Genomic DNA, 21,382 nt, shown 5'->3' with positions numbered 1-21,382 from the left:
ATAAACAATTAGTACTTTGGAGTTAGTGAGAAATATGCTGAGAAATTTTGGAAAATGGCATGTGAAATGAGTGAGTGTCTGGAATAAGAGAGTTCTTACATCCATTCAGTGGTGAATCCTCCTGAGCAATTTCCGTGGTAGTTTTTTGTAGAACAATGATCACTTTCAAAATCAATTTAGCTCATTTGGTGACCACGCTCGTTCTTAGAACAAAGGTCTGCCAGCTCCCTGCCTGCATGGCCAACTGTAGGCAGCCTCTTAGACACAGGGTCTCTTCCAAGTTTTGTGATAGTGTTGCCTGCATATAGCAATTATTAATTAGTTTTGCAGTATAAAACGCTAAATGAACAAACAGATAACTTCACTGGATGTGATTTTATTTTTTTCTTGCTTTCTTCTTTCCTTGCTCCCTTAGATGTGACCTCACTGTGCAGGCTTATGAACCTGCATATTTTGTGTAGTGGGGAATTCATCAGTATACTTTCATGTATGGCTTACAGGCTTCTGTTACATGTTGAGACCTGGTGGTACTGGACAATTTAGCCTTACCTTTTGAAAGGCTAACTTTTATATTAAAACACCATTGGTGTCTTCCTAGAGTTAAAGGGCAGTTATACTGGCCTCTGGAATAATAGGGAACAAAGGGGTAGAAGTGCACTTAGGGTTTGGCATTACTTGAAGGGAAACAATTTGGTTTCTAAATGTCTTGGCTTGAGAAAGTCCTAGAATTTTAAAATAGAAGCAATTAAGAACTTTCCTGTGACTTTTAGCGTGGAGGATTAAACATTTTGGAGCAAAACACTTCTCGCTTGTACAGCAAGTTTATTCAAACCGCACGTTGCTGATGCTTTCCCAAGTGAAATATTTCTCCTAAGTAATTTTAGTAGCTATAGAATCTATACGTTGCTGATTTGCATCAGATTACTGAAATGGAAGATGAGCATCCTGTCAAAAGGAATCTGTCCTAGTTCATTCATATGGGGCTGTACTATATGAAGTCTAGACTCAGTAATTGAAGTTGGGGTGCTTTCTTTATCTCTTGAAATTCTTACCAATAATAGCAACAAAAAGCTGAAAGAGATCATGGATAATAGCTACAGGGCCCCAGTATGAGAAAAGCATGACGAAACAATCTGAAGTTATGAAACTTTCTACAGGCATGTTAGGATTTATGAATCTCGTGCTGTTTATCATTTGAATAAGAGGAATATTTAGTTTGATTTGTGTGTTTGCATAACAAAACATCTGTGACTTTTCCAGCTGGAATAAACTCCTCCTAAAAATTAATCTCCTTACAGGATCTGCACCTCCACCAGTGACTCAGCCTTTAACTCCACTCCACCCTCCTGCAAGGCCACCTTTAGGACCTCCTCCAGTTGGTGGTCCACCTTTAATTAGGCCATCAACACTGATAGCAGGACCACCTAATACACAGTCTCTGCTAAATTCAGCTGCAAATAGAGATGGTAAGAAATAATTTGCTCTTTTTATTGAACTTGAACACTGCAACTTACTTTAATATGCAACCTTTTCAGTCAAGTACACTGCTCTACTAGAGACTCAAATAATAAAATTGATATAACACAGCATAATTTTATCTGACAGGAGCAGGTAAGGACCTGGAAGAAAGTAAAATATTTCTTGTTGACAGTTGTTAATAAAATAAAAATAATGAGCGCTTCAAAACAGATTGCAGAGTGGTGTTTGATATGTCTGTCTCCCATAGTTGCCATCTCTTTTTTTTTTTTTTATTATTATTATTTTTAGTGCTCTAAAGTAATGTTGAAATTGTGATTTCTTTGCATCCCTGACTGCTGTGCAGGACATAATCTGCGTATAACTTACTGTATCGTTTTATTCTGCAGGGAGAGCTAAAATGTGGACCCTGCAATTCCTTGTCAGTTTAATAGCTGTACCTTATTCTTCCCTTCTGTGTAAAATCACTGAAACGCATATGTTGGATTTGTTCATTTTCTGAGGGTATTTACTAGAGGCTGTTAAGTGTCAGCTCTTGAAGGCAGATACCTGACCTTTTCTGTCTCCTGTGGGCCCTGCACAAATATGCAATCGCTGAAGAACTCATCAAGGCTCTGTACCAAACAGACACGCAGTTGGATTGCATTTAGTGCCTGTGGGGCCCACATGGGGCCATGTGGTAGTCAGCAGTTTAATTTTTACATATATAGTTCGTTCTGTCAAAGCTGTTAGTTCCTTGCATGTTAACATTGATGGTATCTTGTATGTGGTAGCTGTGCGAGTACAAGAATTCAGATTTAGCTTAGTTTTGAACATACGAAAAGCATTAGAAACTGCTTTTGCATAGAAAGTGTTTTCTTCATAATGAAGAGAAATATTTCCAGGGCCTTGGAGAGAGAGAAATGTTTAGTCTGTGAAGTAGGTTGACTGCTGCGTACTAGCAAAATTTAGCATACAATCTAAGTTCCTTTCCTTGGGTCATCTTTGAAGATTTTAATTATAATATAAAGTAATTTGAGTACCTACTTCTTAGCAACAGATAATTGGTTTTGTATATTTAGACATACTTAGCTTACAAAAAGCTGTCCTTTGGGAGCCCTCTCTCAGGTTCAAGGTTTCTCTTGTCTCTGCTGAAATTTGTATCTTGACTGGTATGTGACCGTATCAGAACTGTTGGTGTTTGGTGAGCAGTATTGGACCGTGTAAGTGAAGGGAATTTGGTGCTTCCAGGAATTGTCAGTGGAAAATGTTCTTCAGGGAACTCAGTACCTAAATTCCAGGGTACTTTGAACACTGCAGCTAACCTACAGACATTTCCTCTGATGAGGATACTGTGCTTTGTATCAGCTTGGAAGCTATGGCAAATACCTGGTCTGAAGTGGTCTTAAAAGATCATTCAACCAGAAGTATAGGAGCTCCTGTTCTCCTTGAAGAAAGATTGTAGGATTTTATGAATGGTCTTTGTGGTCATGTCAGCAGGGGAAGTGTGTGTGAGAAAAAGGCCAAGATGTATTTTTAATTCAGTTTCATCCTGGGACAGAAACAAAGTAGATTCAAACTATGCTATTCTTAATACTCATCCAGCAAGTAGGGTTTTTTCAGTTACCTCATTACAACTTCTTTAGTAGTCTGTGAACATTTTTACTGGGACTGTCTTTCTTAATAGGTGATGCTACATCTGCTGCCAGTGATGGGTCTGTGGTGCAAAACAGCTATGATGCAATAGAAGGTGGTGGTCTCATGGGTAAGGCTTTGGAATTAAAAATGCTTACTGTTACTTAACTTTTTTTTTTTAAAGAAACTGGGAAAGACAAAATTCTAGACATTTATGTGCAAACATATATCCTTGGTTCAATGTGTGTCTTGAAACTAAATATGAAATTTGAAGCCTTGACAATTTGTGTGCCTTTGCCTGTAAGTATGGTAAAGCAGTTAAGAGCACTTTGTAAAACTGACAGCAGTTGTAGTTGTTTACACTTAGAAACTGAGTAACAACAAAAAGCCCTCCTGCTGTATTAATGCACAGAGCAAGCTGCGGTTCTTTAGCAGTTGATTCTAAGTATTTGTCTACTCCTGCCTCTAGCAACTCCACATCCCTCTTCTGCACCCCCAAATCCTAAGATGAATAGAAGTGTTGGGTATTCTTACCCTACCTTACCTCCAGGCTACCAAAATACTTCACCCGGAGCACCAGGAATGCAAGGATCTGCTTTGCAATATCCAGATGGATCAAAACATTTCCACCAGGTAAAGGTTGTCTGGTTTTTACTTCGGTATTACCTGTGGTGTGTGTGGCTAGAGGAAAGTGACGATAGGTGTGTGGTGTGCGTCTGTGGGGTGCTGCTTCTGTGGCTGGCTGGTGTGCCGTTTGCTGAAGATGATAGATGTAGCCTGAAATGAATGCTTGTGCTGACACCTTGGTGCCAGTTTGGAAAAGCTGTGTGCCGGCTCTTTCTGAAGTGTTCTGGACTTGAGCCTGGTCCAAATATTTCTCTTAAAACGTCCAGCTGCTTCTGGCATGTTTTTCTTCCCTTGGGTTGCTATTGTTAGCTGAAGTATTTGGTTTTTTTCCTGAACTTTCAAAGCGAACTGACCAAGACTTTTGCCAGCTCAACCTCTGTATTTCAAGAGCTTTGTAGCAAATGTATGCTAATTTTTGCCTCTGTTATATGACATGCCCAAGTCCGAGTTTATGTAACAAGTAGTATATCTAAATATATCCTTGTAATAAAATGGCAGTTAATGCATAACAAAAAAGAAAACGAAGAAAAATTGGGGAAAAAATGATATTTGCTTTTTAAAAGAACTGTGGGTTTCATCCAAATAATTAGTGTTAATTTCTGAAATTTTGTTTCACTCTAGCCTGCCCTGGGTACTAATCACTTAACTGCATCTATGAGTAGCCTGAGCCTACAGCAAGAAGGATTAAGACCTGTGAATCTTCTTCAAGAAAGAAATATTCTTCCTACGACCCTCTTGAAGGCTCCTGTTCCAAACTTGCATGAAGACATCCAGAAGCTCAACTGTAATCCTGAGTAAGATTGTTTGCTATAATTCATCAAAATAAATAGAAGTATAAGTTCCTACTTGCACATAACTCTTCACAAAATTCCATATCTATTTCCATAATTTTGTGAGTATAAAACATTGAAAACTGGCTTCACTGTGTTAAGACAAAGGTGGTGAGTGGTTTAAACTTTGAAGTGAGGAAAATCATCTGTGTAGAAAGTGTGAGGAAAAATATGTTGCTTGTAATGCAGCTACAGACGGGTACAATGCAAAAACTTTACAATCTAGCTGGCTATGAGTATGATTGAGCAAAGATATAAAATAGGAGTTAACTCACTTCAGTGAGGTACACCAAAAAGATTGTGAATGCAGAAACATTAGCGACCTCTGTACTGAAAGTAACAACTTAAAGCAGAGTAAATGAAATGTCAAACCAGAGGCTGGCTGTTTGGTTGCTCAAGTAATCTCTCTGAGGAGACCAACCAAACTCTGTATAACCAGGTACTCCTGCTTTGCAACTTTTTTATGACAGATAAAGGAAATAACTGCGTCTTTGTGAAGTAGTTCATACGAGCAAGCTGGACTGGATCTGCAGAAGTAATGTGCATCTCTGCATTTTGTGGAAACCACCGAGTTCTGAAGTCTCTGAAAATGACTATGACATTGTTTATAGTTATAAATTTTAAGACAACTTTTTAAACTGCGCTGGTTCAGATTTGTGTGTAAGGCCACCTCAAAATGGTATTCCAGAATAACACTTGGTAGTGCAACTTTGAACATGGTTAGGCTTAACTTTGACTCCAGTGACTAAAATGACACTCAGTTCTGTGTAAAGAAAGTGTATAAAATAAGAACTCAATGTACGTACTCTGGGTCAAGCTCAGACTAAAAGGGAATGATTTGACAGAGGTGGAGAAGATCCTTTACCTAGAAACAGAAAGTCAACATCACCAGCTCTAGAAGAATATAAAGGATGCTCTGTACTACTGAAATCATCACTTTGTTATCTGAAAGTCTCTGAAAATAACCCTTTGTCCTCCATGTAGGTTGTTCCGCTGTACCCTGACTAACATTCCTCAAACTCAGGCCTTACTGAATAAAGCCAAACTTCCTTTGGGGCTCCTGCTTCATCCTTTCAAAGACTTATCGGTATGACAAATATTCAAAACTTTAAATGCTGAAATATCAACCATGCCTTTACTAGAGTCCAGAGCTGGACGATGAATTATAAAAGAAGGGCAAGTATGTTGGCTAATCTTGGCCCAGAAAAAATGCCCTGGTAACTGACATTTCCCTGTTCCATACATATAATTCTAATTTTCCTGAGTTTTTTCTCTGTACCATTCTGAAACTTTCAAGCCCCCCTTCTTAATAAAAAAAAAAACACTCCCAAACCTCAAAACACCAGAAGATTAAAGACAGCACAGCACTTGGACTGTGACAGAAAGCAACAATACATTCCCGTATTGCTTAGATAGCTTTATCTTGTCACATACCAGTTATAGTTACTGATTTCCTATACCAAACCTAGTACGATTTCAAAACTTAATTAATTAACAAAGTTAAAGGGGTTTGGATGACCTCAGATGGTCAGGAGACTTTGAATTTAGCAGTGCCTCTTTTAAACATTGTTATTTTTCACATTTTGAGTAATTTTTAAAAGATAGGGGTTGTTTTCTGGTTGGTTTTTTTTTATCTGTATTGGGTGGGACTTGGTCTTAAACCATCAGTGTAAAATTCAAGACTTTAGAGGCTTGAAACAGAACCTACACAGTCAAATAGGTTGGAGCTCAGTTCCGACCAGTCATCTTGTTAAGGAATTGTACAAGGGGTGCTGTGAGGATGCAAAAATACTCCTTCCTTCAAAAAGTATGCTTTGACTAGCTAACCAGGAAGCACAGTGTAGATAATGTTGTTGCAGATAAGTAGCTGTAGTGTGGTGATGCTTTAAAACAGGAAGCTTTTCTTTTCCAGCAATTGCCAGTGGTCACTTCAAGTACTATTGTGAGATGCCGTTCCTGCCGGACATACATTAATCCTTTTGTCAGCTTTCTAGACCAAAGGAGATGGAAATGTAATTTGTGCTATAGAGTGAATGATGGTAGGTTTTAAATGTGTTTATTGCTTTAAATTGTTAAGGTTAAACTTTCCCACCTTGGCCTTTGAGATTGTAATATTGTTGGCCATATCAGTACTAGGGATCGTTGTCAGTCATGCTGGGGCTGAGACATGAGAAACGTTTCCCATGAGCAAAGACAGTCAATTAATGAAGCGCAGCAAGTTTGATATGGTCTCCCAAGGTACGCTAGCAAGTGACCAAGTAGCTGTCTGACCTAGTGTAGTTCTCCAAAAAGTGTGGCCCAGTAAGCACAAGAGAGTTGTTGTATTTGTTTTAAAATGTAGCACAGCTAATACTGGTGTTAAGTAGTAACATATAAACTTATCTGCATAGTTCCTGAAGAATTCATGTATAATCCTGTGACAAGAGTTTATGGAGAACCTCATAAAAGACCTGAAGTGCAGAATGCTACTATAGAGTTTATGGCTCCATCTGAATACATGGTAAGTCTTTATTTACTTCTAGTTATTCTCTCCCTTTGTTTTATTTCCAGAGGGAAGTCAGAAAAGGCTTTGTTATAGAGCAGGGGTCCTCAAACTTTTTAAACAGGGGGCCGGCACGCGGATGAAGTGGCAGGCAGTCATCTGCAGCTGCTTGGTTTCCCCCCCCCAACCCTTGGCTGAGGGGGTGGGAGGGGGTAGGCAGGGGGGTTCTGTAAATATTGGGGGCTGGATTGAGGACCCTGGGGGACCATATCCAGCCTGCGGGCCATAGTTTGAGGACCTCTGTTATAGAGGATGCTTTCCAGCTCAGTAGAACAGTTGCTGCCTCAAGGAGTGTATCTGAGAACTCCTGGGAAGAGCTTCAGGTAGTTCTTAGTTTCTAAACTTTTATGATGTCAAAGTTCTTCTGTGTTTAGAATATGTAGGTGTTTGTGGGTCTTCTGGAAGAAAACTATAATTCTAGAATTATCCAGTAAAAGACAAATGTATTCAGAAGTTTTAGCTATCGTGTGTGCTGTTTTTAATAGAGTTTAAACTTGCAGTGGAAGGAATAAACCCAGTCTAATAAATGTAATTTTGAAATTTAATCTTCTCTTTGTTCAGCTACGTCCACCTCAACCACCTGTGTACCTCTTTGTGTTTGATGTCTCTCATAATGCAATAGAGACAGGATACTTGAATACAGTCTGCCAGACCTTGTTGGACAATCTTGACTTGTAAGTACCTTTTTCTTAGAATCTCCTGTTTTTGTTCCTCTTGCGAAACCTGCAGTAGACATAAACATGCCAGGACTTCCTGTCTAGAAGAGAAGTTTCCTAGTGTTGGCTGGCAACGGCCAATGTTGTATTAAATGTAGCGTAAAGCCGTAGTCTTTTGCCCATCACAGCTGCACTGATATAAAAGGTAATTATGAGGCTTGTTTCTGAGTCTGTCTCCTTCCTATCTGCTTCACCAGTCCCAAAAAGGAATAAACATAATGTTTATGATGTCTTTTGAACTGTATTTTTGAACAGCTGAAATTGAGGTAAGTACTTGCTGAAAGGAATGCATACATCCAATAAACTTTTCATAAAATACATGCTGTTTGAACTTACATAAATGCTGCTTGGTACTTTGCAGCTTGTTTCTTTGTTTTCTTCCATTTCTTATTACCCTTTCAAAAAAATCTTTGAGTGTCTGCTAGGTGACTCTACTGTGCGCTTCTTTTTTGGTTTTGGTTGATTGGTTGGTTGGTTGGGTTTTTTTCTCCAAAATGACTTAAGCTGTTGCACTGTAGCCGTTAAGCTAACAACTTGGTAACAACCTTGGACAGGTGCAGTGGATGTTTAAAAAAAAAAAAAAAAAGCCTGCAGAAATGAAATTTCATCTTGCTGAACACCATATGTCTTATGTCTCATTTTTAGGCTTCCTGGGAACACTAGAACAAAAATAGGCTTCATAACATTTGACAGCACAATCCATTTCTACAGTCTTCAGGAAGGTCTCTCTCAGCCTCAGATGCTTATAGTTTCAGATATTGAAGGTATGGAGAAATAAATTTTGTGATTAGTATCTACTAATGACTGCTGATTTTGACAGCCTTTTAACAAAATACATCTGGTGGGAGTTCCTAGTCAGATCATTAGTCTCTCTGGTAATGGTTTTAGAAGTGGCATATGTCTGTGTGTGTGTTTGTCAAGCCCCTGATGTCTGAGCAATGCTGTGGCTGTTTATGACTTAAAAGATGAAGACAGCCGTCCTAACTTGTAGCTTAATTTGTACAATTATCTAGAGTTCTCTCATGATCCCAAATACTGATGCTTGGTAAATCTCTGTGGATTCTGTGGTGACTGATGCTTAATCCTTGTTCTTCTGCCTTTACTTTCAAGTCACCTTTCACTCTCCGCTATGTGTTTTTATTTAATAGTCTTGATTATCCTTCAGCGCTGTTGACTGCTACTCTAACATAGCATTCTAGCCACAGGTATGAGAAAAAAGAAATCCACACAGTTTATTCTTAAATGGGTTTACGCACTGATCCTGTGTTCTTTTCTCAATAGGTATAATCGTTGGCAAATGCAGTTGTGGGGGGAAGCTTGATGTGTTTTTAAAAATAACAAATACTCTTTTTTTCCTTCTAGATGTATTTATACCAATGCCAGAAAACTTACTAGTAAATTTAAATGAAAATAAAGAGGTAAGAACTACCTTAAATCATTAGTGATATTCACATAGTTTGGAATATGCTTGATAATTTCTGGATTTTGTTCATATTCATTTACACCTACAGTTTAAATGTAGAGTTTGAAAAGAGGTCTTTTAATTTATCTACATGACTATACTTTTGCTAAGCTGAAACAAGACAGTCCTTGACTTTTGCTATGGCTTTTTCTTTATCCTTAATATTAGAGGTGTTAATACATGTTTATGGATGTTCAGCAGTCAGTTCTATAAAGAAAACTCTGAAGACTCCTAGTTTTAATACTTTTGTTTTCTCAATTGTAGCTAATTCAAGATCTGTTGAAGACCTTGCCACAGATGTTTACCAAGTCCCTGGAAACTCAGAGTGCCCTGGGGCCTGCATTACAGGCTGCCTTTAAACTGATGTCCCCCACTGGAGGTAGAATCTCAGTCTTCCAGACACAGCTTCCATCTGTGGGAATGGGAGCACTGAAGTCACGAGAAGAGCCAAACCAAAGAGCATCTGCAAAGGTTAGCAAAGCAAAAAAGGTTGAGAGAACTGATTACCTTGTGCTGTACGTGCAGGTGGTTCTAGAATTGCCTGTTCTGGGTTAATTTTGTGGTTCTTTTGTTGAGCTAGACTTCCTTTCTTGAAAGTAGCAGAAAGAACAAAAAGTAACCCAAAACCCTCCCACTTTAAACACAGATTAAATATCTGATTTTTTTTTTTTAAGAAATCACTGTAATCTGTGACGGAGAATCAATTATTAGTGTCCATGAAAACAGGCAGTAAATGTGTTAATCAGTTTGAATTTCCATTGTATTTTGTAATACTCCATTGTATTTTGTAATACTCCATTGTATTAATAGGACATACATCTGACACCATCAACTGATTTTTACAAGAAGTTAGCCTTGGACTGCTCAGGACAACAGGTTGCAGTGGATTTATTTCTTCTTAGTGGACAATATTCTGACTTGGCTTCTCTGGGTAAGTCATATTAAGCTGTTTTGGGGCATGTAACACTCCTGGCAAATATACAGAATCTACATTAACATTTAGTATATGAACCTGATTTGAATTAATCTAGTGTATTAAGATGCAAATTCGTCCTTGATAAGCAGTGATAGTGAATGGACTGTAAACTTTCTGTCCTTCCTGATTTAACCCAGCTGGTTTCATATTCTCCCTTAGTGAATCAGGATTCTTGTGGTCCTGGTATAAGTGGCTAAAATGCTTCCCTTTTATGCCTTTTAACCATTGGTGTAAACATCTTTAAAGTAAGCTTTGTTAGCATTTTAATTATTTTTGTCCACATAATCCAACTTTCAAGTGACAAAGTACCTGTAATTTCAGGTCAAGGTGAAATTATTTCACACCTGAAACTACATACATACTTGAACACATAGTTGTGTTACATCTGTGTTTATGTATGCAGGTCTGTAACTGTAACAGAGCTATTTGCAGGTTTGAACAGTTTAATAATTAAAGGGAATATTACATTCAACTGGTATATTTAAAGACCACAGCTGCAACTGTCTGCACTCACCAATTTATGTTTGTTTTGTTTCAGGTTGTATATCGAGGTATTCTGCAGGTAGTGTCTATTACTACCAGTCTTACCATCATAATCACAACCCTGTCCAGGTGGAGAAATTACAAAAGGAACTGAAACGATATTTAACTAGAAAGATTGGCTTTGAGGCTGTGATGAGGATAAGATGCACCAAAGGTTTGAACACCTTTTTTTTTTTTTTTTTTTTTTTTTTTTACAGGGGGGCAGAGGGCAAGTGGGCGTTTGCTGTTATTTGGGAATGTTTTGATTGTTTTGACTGTTATATAAGCCTAAATGGCTAACAGACAAAGATTAGAAAAGTAAAATTCAGTATCGGGAGTCAGACCATTTATTAAGGACTGTTTGCAGTATCTTCATTGGCATGCCACCTCTTTTTTACAGTAGTTAAAACTGGACTGCTATTTCAACAAAATTTCCAACAAGGGACTGGTTTTTATAGTCTAGAGACTTACTACTATTCTGCATTGATTTGACTTCCAAATGCCAGCTTTCTGCTAGGCTTTGTGCATTCTATGGATTAGTTGTCTGGGATATTTACCTTTCCCGAAGATACTTGATTTCATTGAGAAGGATCTTAACGTTCTGATACAGAGCCATCTAACAGTGACAGCAGATGTGTAAACAGTGTCTGTACTTCATGACTACAAAAATAAAATCGATTCAATACGATGCTTATCTTGTAGGTCTTTCCATTCATACTTTCCATGGGAACTTCTTCGTACGATCTACAGACTTGTTGTCATTACCCAATGTAAACCCAGATGCAGGATATGCTGTGCAAATGTCAGTAGAAGAGAGTCTTACTGATATGCAGGTTGTTTCTTTTCAGTCAGCTCTCCTGTACACATCCAGCAAAGGTAAGGTACACGGGCAGTGTCACCTGCATCAACAGCACGGTATTTGGATGAGTCTTTTTGTGTCCATTTATCAGCCGCAATTCAGTTGCAGTAACTTACACAAACTGTTTTATCTAATATCAAGATCACAGCTGTGATGTGTTACTTTGTTGTTTCTTCCAGACCAAGAAGTTTCTTGTGAAACTTAGTTCTGCTCTGAAAATAGGTAGACTTAACCCAGAAACTGAGAACTAACAGTTTTTAAAAGCTACTGGAAATAGCCTGGTTCACCACTTGCATGATGATCTTATTTAATTTTTTTGCTATTGAGTAAACAGTGGCATTTCTCATATTGTTTCATAAAACAAGAGTTATGTTTGGAGACTACAGTTTTCTTTTCTTACAGGTGAAAGACGAATTCGTGTCCACACTATGTGCTTACCTGTTGTAACGACACTGAGTGATGTCTACCTAGGGGCAGATGTACAAGCCATCACGGGGCTGTTAGCCAATATGGGTAAGCATGATAAGAGCTTGTTTGGATATGGATGGATGATATCCCTAAATCTCTGGGCAGTAATCCCCTGGGAAGTAACATTAGAAGAAAAGATTCTCATTGAGTGCTTTCTTAGTTGCAAACCTAAGAGTTCGGGTTTTTCCTTTTGATGCTTGGCTTCCTATCAGTATAGTTATGTAGTCACCTGGAGTTAGTCTTTGGTGCATCATCATAAGACCCTGGCTTTTTTAATTAATCACGTGACACTTCCTCTATAGTGTAGTAAAAGCATATTAAAATGTATGGAAGTATGTGTTAAAATGAGAAAAGTTAACACGTGACTGTATTCCTACCAAGGGAGAAAAAGTCTCTTACTTGAGCTTTGTACTCTCTTTTTAGCTGTGGACCGATCGGTTTCTGCTACCTTGAGTGATGCTCGGGATGCCCTGGTCAACGCAGTGATAGATTCTTTATCTGCTTATCGTTCATCAGTCCTAAGCATTCAACAGCCTGGTCTCATGGCCCCCTGCTCACTACGGCTCTTCCCACTTTATGTACTGGCACTCTTAAAACAGGTAAGAGTTAAAAGGAAGCTGTGCAAAAGGATGATTGTCTGTCTGGCATGTCAAGCTGAAGTAAAAGGACATTTCTTTGATATACAGAATAGCATCAGTCTTCTCTTTCAGTGTTCTTGTAGGACTCAAAATTGAGAAGTTGCTTGATGTAGGTCATTTAATAAAACCAGCCTCCCTCCGGTTTGCTATTAGATTACTGAGATATTTTACAGATTTGGGAACAGCTCTTCTGGCACAGATAGATAAAAGTTCTCTCAAGATAACAATTCCATTTCTCTGCACCCCAGAATTTGATGACTTGAAAGGTCAATGTAGAAAAAAGCCTATTTAATTGTTTCTTAGGCCTGGGTAGACAACATATGATCTTAGAGGTGGTGAATATGTGGTTTTGTCTTTGAATCTGTTATGTTATGAAAAATTGAGGGATTTAGAGAATTTTGTGGAGCAAATGTATCAGGGTAATGGGCCTTATGCCCTTGCCTGCAGAGGAGAGCAACAGGAGATAGAGATGATGTTTAAAGAATATCACTGTGGAGAATTGATCTAGTTGAGAAGTGGGAGTTTGGAAGTGTGTGTAAGAACAAAAGTGTACATGTTTTAAGCAAAGGAATAGGAAAATAAAGATACTGACTAGTCTAGAGAATGTGGTAGGGTACTGGTAGAGTGTTTTTTCAGGGATCTAACTTTTGTGCGTTTCTGGAAATGTCGATCCACACAGCTGTTCTGTCTGGATTAAAAGAGAGCTAGCTGGCTGGCAAAGTAGTAGTTGGCTGGCTGTTGTTGCAAAAGATTTAAAGCATTTCACAATATTTGCTCAGTTAAGTATTTTTTGATTGGTTGTTCCTGAACTGATATTAGAAGTAACTTTAAGTGTTGATAAGCTGGCTTTTTGTTCTCTCTAGAATTTTCTGATTCGTACCTCTTGATAAGGAATTAGCCAGCATGTTGCTACTAGCATGTTCATGCTGACATTAGAGCTTTTTCATGTAGAAGACTTTACATGCATTTGACCCAATCAAGTGGGAGGAGCAAGCCCTTGTTTGTTATAGCTGATTTTTCTTGTCCCAACAAGCCAGGACTATATATCTTTATTATAAACCCAGAATTACCTAAAATTCTGTACATTAAAGACAATTGTAAACTGCTCCACTATTTTATTCTTTTAAATTCCAGCAAGTAGCATTTTTGAGGGGTATGTTAGAAGAGACGTATTTCAAGGTGCTTTCATCTCAGCTGTAGTGGTCACTAGAAAGGATTGATGGTGCAAGGTCACGGTTAATTCTAGAGCCCAGAAATGGGAATAAGGAGACTTGTATGATTTGTATGTGAAACACCGAAGACAACAATAGAAAAGTAAAATAGCAGTGGTGAAATACCATACCATGAGAAAATACTTCTGGCTTATCTCTAAGACTTAAGTAAAATAACAATAGATGGTGTGCTAAATTCAGCTTATCTCACTTCACTTTAATGGTCAAATTAAATGCCTGATTGTTTGCAGAAAGCATTTCAAACTGGGACGAACACACGTTTAGATGAACGCATTTTTACCATGTGTCAAGTGAAAAACCAGCCCCTTGTTTACCTCATGCTTATGACACATCCCAGTCTGTACAGAGTTGATAATCTCACAGATGAGGTGAGTATTTGCATTGCTACGTGGTCTGTTCTTCTGATCCTAAAGATGTGTGCAATGTGAAAATAAATTTGTGTTAAAAATCTCACAAGTTTTCCGTGTTGAAACTGTGTAGGTAAAATTTACTGTTTCATGTTTTCCCATTATTGTACTTACGCATTTGTTATTTGGGACTGGATTGATGAACTCTGGAGAGAAGTTGTGCCCTGGCTATGGATGGATGGGGAAGATTTTTTTTAACTTCACTTTTTGCCTTGTGTCATTATCTTGCACTATAAATCACGTGTACATAAAGACAGTATAACAGTTTAACTTTTTGTCCCTCTGTAGCTTCCTTTAAATGTCAAAGTAGTTCTGTGAACAGTGAGAGAATGTTTATGCAAGAGCCTGTGTAATTGTAGAAATCGCATCATCTGTACATAAGAAATCTGATATTCAAGTTCTAGAACTAATTAAGATTAAGCTGATTAAGTATACCCTCTCTAAATAAAATAAAAATATATAAATAAAATTATAAAACAAATGTTAACAATTAAATGTATACATAAATAAATTATACACTTGAAGTAGTCTTGAATCTGAGGAAAAGGGTCCAGCTTCAGTATTCAGCATAATATGTCTTATTCTTATTTAGCCTTCTGTTCTTGGGCCTGTTCCCATGCATCAAGATGTGAACCACTGTTTTTCTTCTTGCTTTTTCCTTTAGGGGGCTCTTAACATAAATGATAGAACTATACCTCAGCCTCCCATTCTCCAGCTGTCAGTGGAGAAGTTGAGTAGGGATGGTGCTTACCTTATGGATGCCGGCTCTGTAAGTGTGGTGGTGGTGATTGTAAAAAGTATCCAAATTTATTTGGCATGTTCTTTCTGAGAACTCAGAATGCATAGGAGACCGCTGGGATGTGGTTTTGCATCAGATTAATGGTGTTATTGCTGGGTATCTTTCAGGTAATGTTTCTGTGGATTGGGAAGAACTGTGGGCAAAGCTTTATCAGCCAAGTTCTTGGAGTTCCAAATTATGGCTCAATACCACAGAATATGGTACGTGCTTGCCTTGCTGTATACCAGTCATACAGTGCTGCCAGAATATTATTTTCACAAGAACTAAATACCACTATTCAAATATTAGTCCTTTAGTTGTTATTCACTATAAATCCAGATTCAAAGAAAGAAATAATTTGTTACCTCTCTTGGAGTTTCTCCAGGTTTAAACTTTATAAATATTCCCATGAAAACACAGTAAGAAGAGGCTGGCAATGACTAAGTTTCTCAGAACTGCAGTGGGTTAGTGTGAAATCCTTTGGTTTCTACAACAAAGCACATATTGATCACAGCTCAGTAATCGCCATTCTGATAGCCGCTGCTGATACCAGTTTAGTGCACTTGGCTGTTTCAAGCCCTAAGCATCACAAAACATATCTGGCTTGAGTTTCCTTTATACCTGATTAGGATAGAGTTGGGCTATTTAAATTTTTTTTTTTTATGTTTTCCTGAAAGATAACCTGTATGTATTAATGATACCCTTTGCCTCTTAGACGCACCTCCCAGAACTTGAAACTGCAGAGTCCATCAGAACAATAGCTTTCATTTCTTGGCTGAGGGAACAGAGACCATTCTTTCCTATACTATATATAATAAAGTAAGTGTTTTTAAGTCTTTGTGCTTCTTTTAGGGACCTCTTAACAATACATATTTGGATATCTTATCCTGAACTTTCTTAATGGAAATTTTAGTAATTGTGCATGCTGTGCCTAATGGATTTGACAACAGAGATGAAATGTCACAGGACAATCCTTAGTTAATGTCAGATAAATGAAGTAAATGCTGATAATGCACTTGTTAGGATTAATCACAAGGGCTATCTGAGATCCTCTTTTCATATGTCCTTAAGCTCTTGAAATATCTTGCCACTTGACCTGTAACTTTATTAATGCATTGCACTGTAGAACTTGGCAAATGTTTATTTCACTCAAACATTTGTATTTTCATTTTTAAGGGATGACAGTCCATTGAAACCAAGTTTTCTGCAAAATATGATTGAAGACAGAACAGAATCAGCCTTATCATACTATGAATTCCTCCTTCATATACAGCAGCAAGTGAATAAATGAAACACTAGTGTTTGGCTCTCTTCTTTAAGGAAAGATTTTGCAGTAAAGAACGATTGTGCTTGTAATATCTTCATTAAATCTGTGGCCTGAGGCAGTTGATGAGAAGTTCTCACTGTGATTTCAACGAACTAAAGCAAATAAAGGACCACATCTGAGAATCAAATGTGCAACTACATAATATTGTACCTTAAAAAAAAAATTATCAAACTGTTGGAACTGGTTGAGCACCTTTAATTTGCTGCAAATCATGTTTTTACTGTAAGTACTTGCAGCATGAAGTACATTTACAAAGGCAATACTGAAAAGGTGAAATACATTTTGTAAAATAAAGAGTTCTTTGTTGTTCAAAATGTATATTTCCGTAACTCTTTGCATTATTCTTTTTTTGCTGCTAGATATAAAACCTCACAATACTGATCACGATTTGCAGGGAAATTCATTCTAAGTGCATCCAGTGATTACAGACAGAGCATCTCAGTGTTCAACTTAATGCTTAAAGTAGCAATGAAACAACTGTTCATTGTGAAACGAACAAATACCTATGAAGCGTAGAATCCAGTGCTTGGATTGGATTATGGCTAATAGGACTAAAGGTAAGCTTAACCTGGACAAGATGGTTGAATTTGTTAAAGCTTTTAATAAGTCAGTATTCTAATTAAAAAATAGGGAGGGGCAGGCCCTATATGAGACACATTTTGAAAAGTCAGTGTCTGAGTCAGCAGCAAAAGTAGACTTAGGTAGATGGCAAGCTTTGTTTTTCTTCAGTAGAAGGAATAATTTCAGTTTCTGTTTGTGAATGGCATGGGAGGGGAAGGGCAAGGAAGGTTATCTCTGATTTTGTGGTTTACGTTTAGTAGACTTGGCTCTTGTTTACATTAACTGAATGTTAGGCCCCTAAAATCTAGTGTGTTTCTGAGGTGAGTTTGTATGACAGCACTTCAAACCTAATGTTTTGAGACAACATTGAATATACCAATGTTAAAATTGGAAAAGAAATAATTTTTCCAAAGACAAAAAAATTATATTGCATTTGAAGATATGTTTATGGTTTGAGACACACTTGAAGCTTTCAAAATTATTTTTTTTACTGCAGCTGTGTAATGAGCCTAGGCCCAAAGCCAGTGTGCACCATTAATAAAAGCTTTAAATATACTCTCAGATCCCTGCCAGAGCTACAGATGGAAATTGACATTGGACTTGAAGTGAAAATTTATATACAAAAATATTTAAATCAGTGAATTGATAATTGTTCTGTTTTGAAGTTTAAGCTATCACCGATAGCTACAAATGTAAAGAGTATTTAAGTTACAGTATCTGTGTGCCTATGGAAGTGTTTCACATGGAAAGATCTTGGGTTTGCTTTTTTGTTTAATAGTGGTAAACTTAAAAGGTCAAAACCTACTTCCTGGGGCAAGTAACTTGAACATGTAAAACACCTATAAATGGTGTTTCAGTGACACAAATGTCAAAGGACATCATAGTGTAATCATTTGCTACCATTTCAGGCTGTAGCTGCACGTGATTGTCAGGAGCTGCCTTACTTCAGGGGAGGAGTTTCTTTGGGGAAATTGTTCTTGCTGCTTAAGCACAAAAAGCTAATGTTCAGAACAATGTCTAAAGTAGCATGAAAAGATTATTATAGAACCAGTTTAAGCTTCCCTGTCTGCTGTCTCCATAGCAAACAGGAGTATATTTACTTGAACAGCTTTTCAGAGAATTGCACACTTTCTAGTCATAGTGAAGAGGTTTTTTAAGTTTTGACAGTCTGATTTTTTTTAATATTTTTTTTTCCTGGGGAAAGGGGTGTCTTCATTTAAATCATAAACGGAAGCTATGCACTAGCATAGGTTCTGGCTTAAAACTTGTGGTTTGGGTATATTATCACTCAGATATTGAAAATCATCCTTGCATCTAACACCACACCCAAAGTCTGTTTCTTACTATGACTATTTTGCTACTATATCCCTTTTTAAAAAAAAAAACAAACATAAATGTTGGAGATGGCTTCATTGCTTTATGTATACCAAACTAATGGGTAAAGATGTTGGTCTTTGTGGCATTTAACAACTTTGAATTGGAGTCCCTAATTTTTACAGAGTAAAACATTACAAACAAGAATCAGATGAACCCTCTTGGAGTTCTCTTCACTTCAGAAGAAATTCTGTATTGAATTTTTTTAGTTTATTCCCTCACAGTGGGAAAGGCCTGCTGATTCACCTTGTACTGCTGTAAGGGCAACACAGGACAGATGAACAAACTACCTATGATTTGTCATTTTTACCTGGATGCTGAAGATGAACTGCAAAAATAGGCAAGAGTGACTCTGGTATTTAGATCTCAGTATGACAACTGTACCACTGCAAATGTACTCTATTTTTCTAGTTGAAGATTTTTTTTTTAAACTATTTCTGTATCTGACACATTAGTGTTCAGTCAACATTGTTACCATCCATTTTACTTTGCTTTCATTATTGTTTTTAATTTAATATATTTGAATCTAACTCCATGTAGACTGTGTTGCAATAACTAGAATGATTCACTTTTATTTAGAATTAATTTCTTAACGGAATTTAATCAAAGATGCAGAATGGCTGTTAAGTAAGGGACCATTAAATGTGATTTTAAGGTTCTGTTTACTATTATGGATGTAATCCTTATAGTAAATTTAATTTTGTAAAGTAGTGTACAATATTGTAATATTAAATCTTTGTTTTCTGAACTCAAACACTTGATCTTCAGGATAAAGTTATAAATCTTCCCCCCTTCTGAATTTGAGACAGGATTTACTTGTCCTCCTTTTTACAGTTTGTAATTTTCACTGTTTTATTCCTGTAAAAAGTCATTTGTAACACATGCAAATGCTTATTTTATCTGTGCTAATTTATCAGATTTGGCTACTCAATAAAATTAATTGAAAGAACTCCTGCAAGTCCATCACTCCTTTCTTATAAAAATAACTTGAATACTGTATTTGATCAATTGAGATCAATACCATGTACCAATGAATGATAAATTCTACTTTTAGCTAAACCCTAATATTTAGATGGTACAAACTGAGAGGGAATTTGAGAAAATTAATTTTCTTCTGTCACTGGCATTTTTTGTCCCTTCAGAGCATCTCTGTCAGCACTGTTACTCTGCTATGGGGTTTGTTCCTCCAGTAAGCCCACAGTAGTGCTGTACCCCACCGTGTGGTACCCCACCATCTGGCTGGAAGTTGGGCTCCAGAGCCAGCTGACATTCATTGATGGTTGGAATTTAGTCTTCAGCAGTGTTCCCAAGGTGGTGATCAATTTCATTGTAGGTAATCCTATATCTTTATTTAACATGCTATTCTTTCAACACCTCTTTGTAATAAACGTTCCATTTTATGCTTGCCAGTTTTTTTATGAGCCGTCATCACTGCTGCTTCTGGTTCATCATACATAAGTTAATGCATGAGCTTGGTACTTTGACCTCTATATTTAACAGTTTTTGAATACAGAATTCTATCATTCTGTAAATCATTTAGTATTGTAGAAATATTAACTGGACTTGTCAGCATAAAGTTTTTCTCCAATACATGTAACAATCTGCCCTGCTGCTGCTGAATTTCACCACTCCAGCTGTGGCTGTGCAACTGACAGGCAGCCATTCTGGCACTGGTCTTTGGAACTCAAGTGCAGGGTCTCGAAGCCAAGTCCTGCTTCTAATTGAAGTGCCGGTGGCACAGTCTGTGTGTTAAGGAGTGCAAGTTGTCCTGTCAAGGATGGTGAAGGTAATTAGTCTGAAGTATTGATGGGAAGTGTCCACGTCAGTGTCTTCCTTTGGTTTGGCTTTCAGGTACTTTTGCCGTGTGGGTTAGCTATGTGAATGCCAAGTTAAGGAAAGACTACTGTGGCCCAGTTCTACCGCTTTTTGTCAAGCAAGCAGAGGTGACTGACGACTTCTTGTACATAAATATGAATATTATGCCAACTGTATCTTGCTAGAAAGAACCAAAGGTGCTCCCTGTTTTATAATGTACCTGTGGAATCATGGAGAGGTCCTTGTTCCCTTGTTTTTTTCCTCTGTATGCATAGTCAGTCCCTTCAGTTGCTTAGTGTATTAACAGCAGCGTGGTGACACTGCACTGGGAGTGTGATTTGGGAATGTGACCTGTGCAGCCTAACCGTCCCGAGAGGCATTTCCCCCTGCGTGTGTATCCCTTTCATGGACACACAAAAACACTGCTTGCTGGCACTCCAATAGACAGCATACTCCCTTCCCTCGTTCGGAGCGTGGCTGAGATGACAAATTAGTTTCTTAAATCCAGCTGCACAGCAGCACTTAAAGATTTTCTAACAGAAAACCTCAAAAACCCAGCACTGGGCTCCCTCAGCACCGATCCGTTCTGGCCGAGGAGTGTGACAATTAAAACATGGTGTGCTGGAAACCGAACAGCGCTGTAAGCCTCGCCTGCTCCATACCCTGATGTTCTGCTGCTTTTGTATGATCATGATTAAACGGCTGTTGAAAGTGTGAGGTAAATACTCCTTTGGTGAGAAGTGTGAACGTTCACTTACCGTACCGCTTGAAGCTTCTACGCAACACACTGCTTTCGCCTCTCCGTGTGGTAAGGAGAACATCACCACCCTGTACTGGATTTTATATTGCATTGCCGAGCACATTTCCCTCACTGAAGGCGAGGTGGACCGGCCGGCTTCACCGACACCAGACCTCCAAGCAAACTAAGCGCGGGGCCGGCCGCCGCCGGAGCGGGGGGGCACGGCACGGCGGTCCGCTTTCCTCACAGGCATGCACAGACCCTTACTCTGGCTGAAGGTGTCGGTCAGGCTCCCGTCAGCGCGGCGTCTCCCCCGCCGCCACCTCAGCCCCGCCGGGCCGGCACCGCCCCGCCGCCATCGCCCCCTCACAGCGCTGACCCCATCGCCTCCCGCGCCGGGATGTCACTTCCGAGGCGGG

The 21,382-nt window shown here is 38.3% G+C and overlaps 1 protein-coding gene and 1 long non-coding RNA gene across 6 annotated transcripts in view; one reads left to right on the top strand and one right to left on the bottom strand.

Moving 5' to 3' along the window:
• The window catches only part of SEC24A (SEC24 homolog A, COPII coat complex component), a 26,342-nt gene extending 6,984 nt beyond the window's left edge, over positions 1 to 19,358 (top strand). For 2 of the 3 annotated variants that reach the window (XM_055719434.1, XM_055719435.1), the window contains exons 3-23: positions 1,299 to 1,466; positions 3,143 to 3,220; positions 3,560 to 3,723; positions 4,339 to 4,511; positions 5,532 to 5,634; positions 6,460 to 6,586; positions 6,938 to 7,047; positions 7,651 to 7,763; positions 8,451 to 8,569; positions 9,168 to 9,223; positions 9,532 to 9,738; positions 10,078 to 10,198; positions 10,782 to 10,940; positions 11,468 to 11,641; positions 12,027 to 12,137; positions 12,516 to 12,691; positions 14,193 to 14,330; positions 15,034 to 15,138; positions 15,276 to 15,368; positions 15,863 to 15,966; positions 16,324 to 19,358. In XM_055719434.1, the coding sequence (XP_055575409.1) occupies positions 1,299 to 1,466; positions 3,143 to 3,220; positions 3,560 to 3,723; positions 4,339 to 4,511; positions 5,532 to 5,634; positions 6,460 to 6,586; positions 6,938 to 7,047; positions 7,651 to 7,763; positions 8,451 to 8,569; positions 9,168 to 9,223; positions 9,532 to 9,738; positions 10,078 to 10,198; positions 10,782 to 10,940; positions 11,468 to 11,641; positions 12,027 to 12,137; positions 12,516 to 12,691; positions 14,193 to 14,330; positions 15,034 to 15,138; positions 15,276 to 15,368; positions 15,863 to 15,966; positions 16,324 to 16,438 (2,714 nt within the window). In that variant the 3' untranslated portion in view covers positions 16,439 to 19,358. The remainder of the gene's footprint in view (positions 1 to 1,298; positions 1,467 to 3,142; positions 3,221 to 3,559; positions 3,724 to 4,338; positions 4,512 to 5,531; positions 5,635 to 6,459; positions 6,587 to 6,937; positions 7,048 to 7,650; positions 7,764 to 8,450; positions 8,570 to 9,167; positions 9,224 to 9,531; positions 9,739 to 10,077; positions 10,199 to 10,781; positions 10,941 to 11,467; positions 11,642 to 12,026; positions 12,138 to 12,515; positions 12,692 to 14,192; positions 14,331 to 15,033; positions 15,139 to 15,275; positions 15,369 to 15,862; positions 15,967 to 16,323) is intronic. The other variant, XR_008733710.1, reaches the window with a different exon arrangement.
• On the bottom strand, positions 9,597 to 21,382 carry LOC114016257 (uncharacterized). 3 transcript variants are annotated; one of them, XR_003560630.2, is made up of 5 exons: positions 21,231 to 21,382; positions 15,513 to 15,634; positions 14,484 to 14,537; positions 14,277 to 14,369; positions 11,530 to 11,664 (listed from the first exon to the last, which is right to left on the bottom strand). It is a non-coding gene; the product is annotated as an uncharacterized LOC114016257 (long non-coding RNA). The 3 variants fall into 3 exon arrangements; XR_003560631.2 differs by lacking the exon at positions 14,484 to 14,537; XR_003560632.2 differs by lacking the exons at positions 11,530 to 11,664; positions 14,277 to 14,369; positions 14,484 to 14,537 and adding an exon at positions 9,597 to 9,730 and having other exon boundaries at positions 21,231 to 21,379.

Source organism: Falco cherrug, chromosome 8 (assembly GCF_023634085.1).
Source record: "Falco cherrug isolate bFalChe1 chromosome 8, bFalChe1.pri, whole genome shotgun sequence".
Lineage (NCBI taxonomy): Eukaryota > Metazoa > Chordata > Aves > Falconiformes > Falconidae > Falco > Falco cherrug.
This window is presented reverse-complemented; position numbering and strand designations above follow the sequence as displayed.